Source organism: Schistocerca americana, chromosome 8 (genome assembly GCF_021461395.2).
Source record: "Schistocerca americana isolate TAMUIC-IGC-003095 chromosome 8, iqSchAmer2.1, whole genome shotgun sequence".
Classification (NCBI taxonomy): Eukaryota; Metazoa; Arthropoda; class Insecta; order Orthoptera; family Acrididae; genus Schistocerca; species Schistocerca americana.
This window is the reverse complement of record NC_060126.1, coordinates 180,397,562-180,405,277: the sequence shown is the minus strand read 5'-3', so window position 1 is coordinate 180,405,277 and position 7,716 is coordinate 180,397,562. Positions and strand designations below refer to the sequence as shown.

At 43.0% G+C, this 7,716-nt stretch overlaps 1 protein-coding gene across 1 annotated transcript in view; it reads right to left on the bottom strand.

Annotated features, from left to right (window-relative positions):
* Positions 1-280: 280 nt before the first annotated feature.
* The window catches only part of LOC124545655, a 173,093-nt gene continuing 165,657 nt past the window's right edge, over positions 281-7,716 (bottom strand). The window contains exon 2 of the mRNA XM_047124601.1: positions 281-523. Within this exon, the coding sequence (XP_046980557.1) occupies positions 281-523 (243 nt within the window). The remainder of the gene's footprint in view (positions 524-7,716) is intronic.

Below are 7,716 nucleotides of genomic sequence, written 5' to 3'. Positions count from 1 at the left end.
GTAATACGCCGTGCTTCTCGGCAAGACGTCAGATGTGTTGAAGCAGACGCCAGATAAGAGATGACACTAATTAGAATGAATCTTGAAGAGCGATGGTGATGAGTGGAGTTGGCGGGCGAGCCGGCTGCCGGCTGCCGCCTGCCGGCGGCAATCAGCAGTGCTGGTGTCAGCGCGCAGCCGCGTCAGCGCCGCACCTGTTACCGCGGCCGCTGACGCAGTGCCGGCGGCGACGCTGGCTGGCTGGCTGGCTGGCTCCCGCACTCGTCGCTGCCCCGCTCTGTTAAATTACTCGCGGGGGTTCCCCGGCGCAGACATTATCTCGGCGACGGCCGGGCGCCTCATTGTGCTGCAGAGCAGGTCGCCGCGGAGGGAGGGCGGTTTCCATGGCGCGGCCGCCGGAAGCAGCCAGCCTGCACTCTGATGATGAGATGGCCCTCGGCGGCCGGAACGCCGGCGGTGCCGTTCCTGCCTGCGGCGGCGGTGGGGGCGGCGCCGTGGGAACGGCCATCTGCGCCGCGAAGGGCTGCCACCACCGGCGGAAACAAAAGCAGCGCTTTTCTTTCCGCACCCCGTCCGCGCTGCGGTCGCGTTTCTCCCCTCCGACCGTTCGCCTCCTGATAGTCTGCGTCGTCCAAGTGTGCGGCGGGCAAAACTAAATAAATACGTTTCCCCACTCTGCTCGCGTTCCCTTTGTCTGAGGAACTAATGAAAAGCAGCGAAATCCCTAAACTAATACTCATTAAAAGGCGAGCGTCTCCGCTCGTGCTCGGAAGTTTAGGAACTAATTTTTCCGTTAACCGACCATTTGAAATCTAACTCTTGTAGAAAATACCATGGTTTAGGTATTGGTTCCAGAGGCGATAGTCTTTATGAAGAAAGGATCGAAGATAACCTCATGTCGATAAGTCATTAGCAACATCCCACACTCGTAAGGACTATTTTAACTTAGAACTGATGCAATTTATATAAACACAACAACATCAAATCTGAATGTTGCTGTTTGCCATGTTACTGGCAAAGAGCATCATGCAGCCTGCCGTTTTCAATTATGAAGCTTATTTCAGTGAATTCAGTAACCTTTCACTATTTGCGATCAAATTTCCAGTCATAATTTTTACGCTCCCTGCTACAATCCCCATTGTCGTACGAATATATGTTTACGTGGTAGCACGTTACGAGTGGGTTGAGAATACATTTAAAAATATTTCCGAAGGTCTCTCAGTTCTCAGCTGTTGAAGACGAAATCTTCATTGACTTCACGCAAGTGACGAAGTCAAGAAAACAATTTAGTAATATGTCGCTATTTGGATTTTGGGTAGTTGACTTCTCTGTGATGTTGACTTCTCTGGACTGAATAGAAGAGGATTTCAAATACTATTACCATTTGCAATACCCTACTTTTACTAAATTAGATTTTCTGCGTTCACTGCTTTGAAGACGAAATACGGATCTGAGCTAACTTTTATAATAGTAAATCCACCTTCGAAAAACTTTGCTCTGCAAGCCAGGCCCAAGGGAGTCACTAATAATTACAAAACTTGTTTTTGATTCTGCACTGAGAAGTTTATTATTAAATGCATTGTGCAGTATTGATGCAGTCTTATTTATATGTGTATTATATCTTTATAAACGTGAATTTTAATTTTGCATTGTGTCAGAATCTATTCTGCTCTGCTTTCATTTCTGTAAATTAATCGACTTTTGAAGTCATACTTTTTCTTTTCAATAATCTCGCTCCCTCAATTGTTTTCAAGCCACCTAGGGGGGCTACGGAGGGTAGGGGGGGGGGGGGGGGTGAGAGGCGTCCCACACTTTGAGACTAGTGGATCTGAAAGCTTCTCTGGTCTCAACTGACTATTACACCTCGTGTGACAAGTTACTGGAATAAGTTTCATAGTTTTGAGCATCACAAACTCATTTGTGATATGCTTTCCATCAGCAGATCAAAGTCGATTTAATAAAAGTTAAAGTGATGACAGTTGAGTGATAGTTATTTCTTTGTAGTGAAATATTATTAAGAGAGTCAGTTTCAATGACGAGCTAATTTTACTTTCACAAGATGCCAAGAGGGATTCTTACGGAGTACTTTACCAGGAAGTGAAGAAATAAAATTCTTCTGGTTCTGTTACTGTGAAGTTTTGACAGTTTTTAAGCATAAACAATCGTTGACGATACCAGGCAAATGTTTGAATGACTGCGGAGCATGTTGAAGAGTTAATCGCTGTTGCCATTCGCTGTCGCCATCGCTGTTCTTTTCTCCGTTGAACATCAACGATTCTGTGACTATATTATAAAATTAATTTAAAAGATAGTGTAGAATGAAGCGGAGAGATTATATAGAACGAAATTATTCAGGTTCCATGACGAAGAAGAACGTTGTTTTAACCGATTTGAGGCCACGCTCTCAGATACATATTTGAACGTAACACCGCAAATTACATCTGGATCACCTGATGAACACCATCTTGTGCCTAAGGGACTGGACCACCTGCATAGTGTCAATGTCCAATTTATTTCTCTCGTATCGACAGGTTAGTGAAGATCGTTTTAACTAGGAGAGATCACGAATGACAGATGTGGTACAATGGTGGAACTTACCGAGAAGAAAATGTTTCTCCTTATGATATTTTTGGGAGAAAATTGCCAGAAATTGGACGCAGCAAGAACCAAATACTTTTAAAATTACATTAACTACCTTTTGCTAATGACAGTTTTACAAATTTGACATCCTGATCTACTTTAGCTCCTATCAACAAAAGCGCCTCTTTATTATGTCATAGATAACCGACTTTAGCTACTATCATCAAAAGCGCCTTGTAATTATGTCATAGATACGTGGATGATTCGTGCTCTTTCACTGCCTTGTAGGAAATAAACACTGATTTTTTCCTTAAATTTGTTATCTGAAAGTGGTTGCAGTATATTGTTCACTTGCCTGTCAGAGGATATTGTTTGCTTCGAAAAGATCGCTGCAATCATACATGTTGCAGTAATTGCACAGCACGCTTCTCTTTGCGCACCAGTTACAAAAATATCAAATATAAATTTTCGAAGTGCTAACGTCAACTTATTTGCGAGTTTACGTACGTATTTAGGAAATAAAAGATCAGATTATAGACAATTAACAGACCGTAATAGCTAGTTGCGTTTCAGACGTCGGGTGACAGTATCTGAATTGGTCATTCCATGCACAACTGACACAGAGAAAAAATAACTAACACACCCATATGTGTACATATTAAGGTGCCATACATAAAAATATTTGCACTTAAGCCCATTACACACTCAATAGAATGTCAGTTGTGTCATTCCTACGCCCATTGTGAGGTTGCGCTGAAATACTAATTGTCAATGTGTCCAAGCCTGTAGTACACTTCATTACACTTAAATTTCCATTGAATACTACCTTCATGGTATTGCAGTTCTAATGGACAGTAGTGTTCGAATGCCTTCTAAGCTAGCTTGTCCCCTTGTGTAATTAAAATCCGTTTCTATGAGGTTGGTAATAATTTTAGTGAAATAGGATAAGGAGGCTGAATGGCCTGTAGGTAACTGTATCATTTACTTTCCTTTGTTGTGGAGCAGAAAAATTACAATTATTCTAACTCTGGGGAATTTACTTCAGCCACAAGAAATCTCTATATACTAGCACTGGGGAACTTAATTCATCCACAGGCAATCTGTAGATACTTTTTCAAGTTCATTTTGCATCGTTTTCCTTGCATCCCAATCATTTTCACTGACGCCCTCATCATCGGTGTCTTGTTTATGCGTACCTCGAATGAATTTACACATATCTTTCTTCCAGAATGACGTCGTTGAAATATTAACTACTTGCCTTTATAATTAATTCCAAAAACTACACCGACATTTTAAGATATCTTCTGATAGTTCTACAGTTTTCTTGGAACTTCTTGCATTGTCTTGGAACTGAAACTCAGGTAGGCAGGCTCCGATCACCACATTCACGCCGGCAAGTGCCGCCGACATTCGATAAGTTGTGTGTCGGCTTCATCTGCAACAAACTAAGTAAGCTAGGACAGACTTGGGAAAATATCCAGAGAAAATCGTTACACTTTTGGCTGGAGTCACAGCACCATATGCCTTAAGATCTATGCACAGACTGGAACTGAAACCTAATTAAGTATCAGCATTCTTCTCACAAACACATCACAAACACATCACAAACTTTACTACCTCATGACTTCTGCACACTCGTACTGGGCTACTACGAGGACAGCACCTGTCGGTATAGCCTTAACGTTTTGCATCTATGCAGCCATACTTCAACACCTAATTGGTTGCCCAGGGGAAAATAACCATTAGTGGCTTCCTCTTGCTACATATAGTTAGAGGTACTAAGCAAGCTAAAAACGTATGACGCCTAATGGCTACAATTATTAGTCTGCAAACGACGTAAATACTGTTTTAATGTTGTTTAGTACATCGTATTCAGTCACTAATACAAATATCTAAACTTGTACTTAATACATCCTATAGCCGGCCGCTGTGGTTTCTTGGTTCTAGGCGCGCAGTCCGGAACCGTGCGACTGCTGCGGTCGCAGGTTCGAATCCTGCCTCGGGCATGGATGTGTGTGATGTCCTTAGGTTTAAGTAGTTCTAAGTTCTAGGGGACTGATGACCACATCAGTTGAGTCCCATAGTGCTCAGAGCCATTTGAACCATTTGGAACATCCTATACATAAGGAAAATTATACAACAGGTTGCTCCATCAGAAATCGCATTTAAATGTTTGTTGGCTGCGTGAAGATCATGTCGTATGTCAAGTCCGAAAGATAAACGTCTACCGATATGATCGTTGTCTGTCGTTCCACGATAAAGTTGCTTGCAGTGATGGGATATGACGACTGCTATGCAGAAATGGAATTGAAGGCATCACTGAAGTTTCGCTGAACGACGTGTAGCATCTCAATGGTCACAGTGCCCAAGAGGCCAGGCATATTGTTTTAGACGCTGAAAACATATCGCAAGAAGACAGAAACTTAAGAAACTTACTTAAGCATAATAGCTGCAAGAACGGACAAATTTTGTAAGCAAATTCAAGGAAAGCGGGTGAGCAGAAGTCCCAAAGGGGGACAAGGAAAAGATTATATTTTTGCTGTCCCTTCATTGAGTGACAGGAAGCAATAACTAGCACTTGAAGTGTCAGTTGCGAGGTACCCATCAAAAACGTGACACCTTATGAGGCCTGTAGGAGATGATGGAAGCCCAAAAATGCTAGGGATGTAAAATTTACTTGTGAAGCTTTGTGTCGGACGAACTGTGAACGTTATTGAACAGCGTCGTATAGAAAACGAGACATGTTTTATCCTACGGTATCCTGAAAATTCAGCGGAAAACTTCTGGAAAACAGGCACCAAATTGTATTCGGGGAGACATCTGTTACTAAACAGACAAATTGTTTCACGAGATCACCATAAAAGAAGTGATCGAGCTAATGAATTCTGACAACAATCTCAACAGAGACGGCGCTCTGTAGCTAAGCACAGCTGGGGGCCTGCCATGGGAATGTTGAAGCGGGCACACCAATCTTGCAACGAAAACACTACCTTACATGACGCTGCTATGGGTACTTGTGCTGTAACTGGTGATGATGTGGCTATATAAGGACGGTCGCACCAACCATAAGACATTCACTACTTGAGAAAGGCCGAGGAGCACTTTGCCAAAAGCACGTGGATGTTAAGCCGCTTGAAGAGGCTGGAAGATCGTTGTTTGAAGTACATCTCTGTTGTTTCGTGGTTACAGTACTTGATTATTACGTGAAAGATCTCTGGTGGAACTCCAAACATTACGTGGGTGTTGCTGACCGTTATAACACAAGTTCACTAAAAACGTAGGGTAAAAGTTTTCACTCTCATGATTCGAATGATATTGTCAAAAAACGGTAAGATGGATAGAGAATAAAAGTATCCTTTTGCCCTCTGGGAGATACACTTAGCCTAAAGAAGGATGAAGCAGAGTTGATGGACATCATGATGACATAAAGGAACCGAAATAATCGCCTAATCGACATAAACATTGTATTCGCCATCCTTCCCTAAACTGATGGGACCGATAAGCCCGCTGTTTGGTCCCGTCCCCCAGTCAACCAACCAGTCATGGGAGATGAGAGTACAGCCCCTGTCCTGAACTCTACCAACTCCAACAAACACTCACCACTGACTTTAAAAGAAGACGATTGGCTTTTTATGGCCATTTGTGCAGAAGAGACTGCCATAGGTTGTCTTGTAAATTGAAAGTAGCCAACAGGTGTAAAGCCGGTGGATACTTGTGGATCGAGTAGATAGAAAACTTGGAGAGCGTCATTTTAGGGCAGATATAATAACTAACAGAGGTGACTTCCATTTAGCTATTGGAGCGAGAGGCTTCCTAAAATGTCTTACAGAAATGAACTACAATGAGATCAGGAAATGACGGACGCAAGACAGAGTGGAACTGGAAAATGAAGAAATACAGGGCTAACAGAAATGCTCAAGAAAACAACTACTAAACTTCACCTGGAAAGTCAGAATTCGCCGACCACAACAGCACAACAAAAGCATAGAAATTCCCGAGAGTGGGGTACATCTGTAATAGGCGGTATCCCAGACTTGTGCATGCTTGCATCCTAAACTTTAATGACACGTTGTGTCAGATTGCACGTCATGGAAAATGCCATGTTCGATGGCATGATGACATGTGTCATATTATACGACATGACATCATGTAACATGTTACTTTACTTGAGACGTTGCGTTGTATTACATGACATGGACACTAATACTAACAAATAAAAGAGAGTGAATGTGTCAAGATGTTTTGGTTTAAATGTCTGTGGAACTGCCAGATAAATAAAAAATCCAGTTCGCTTCTTTCACATCACTAACGCTGCCCAGCACGTATTCGTCCTTTTTGCGCTATTATAGGAGCAATTTTCGTTCCGATTATTGTCATCATCGTCATCAGTGTCATCATCATCATTATTGATAGATTGAAACATTTTACATTTTTATTGTGATAAAATTCTAGGGATAACCTATGCAACAGATTAAAAGCAGTGGTGACGGCAAATTATATTTAGTGCGAAGGAAGGACTAAGGACGGAACATTAACCAACTGTTAACCCTACCACCAATGAACCGGAGCTGGAAGAAGCGCGCGCCATTACAATGGTTCACACGAACCACTACACTCTCCTAATTACTGTAACACTGACAAACCGTTGTCAGACTGTGGACAGCCGCTTTCCCTACCGGTGCTTTCCATACCGCTTTCCACTGAATGTAACTATCCAGAAAGCCACCAGCGCGCAGAGCCCTGCCAGAAGGTAATTGAAGTGCCGCCTCGCCTGGAGTGCGGCGGGCATTCGGACTAGGAGCCCTGTAGACTCAGACAGTAACAGCGTCGTGGTTCTGTCTCCAACAACAGACTGCCGTGGTGGCCGGGCCCTCAAATATTTGCCTTGTGCCCGGCCACACCGAAGCTGGCGCAGCGCAATAGCAGGGAATTAATCTAGCTCTGATCGCTGGGAGCACGCTGTCCTACCAATTCGGGAAAACTTCTTGCTGAAGTAATAGCACTATTGCTGAGGTAATAGCACTTTTAAAGCCTGAGAAAGAACCAACAGACCCAAAAAGTTTCCGTCCGGTTTCACTCCTTTGTCATTCGTACAAGGTATTGGAAAGGCTGATCCTAAATCGAATAGCTGAGTAT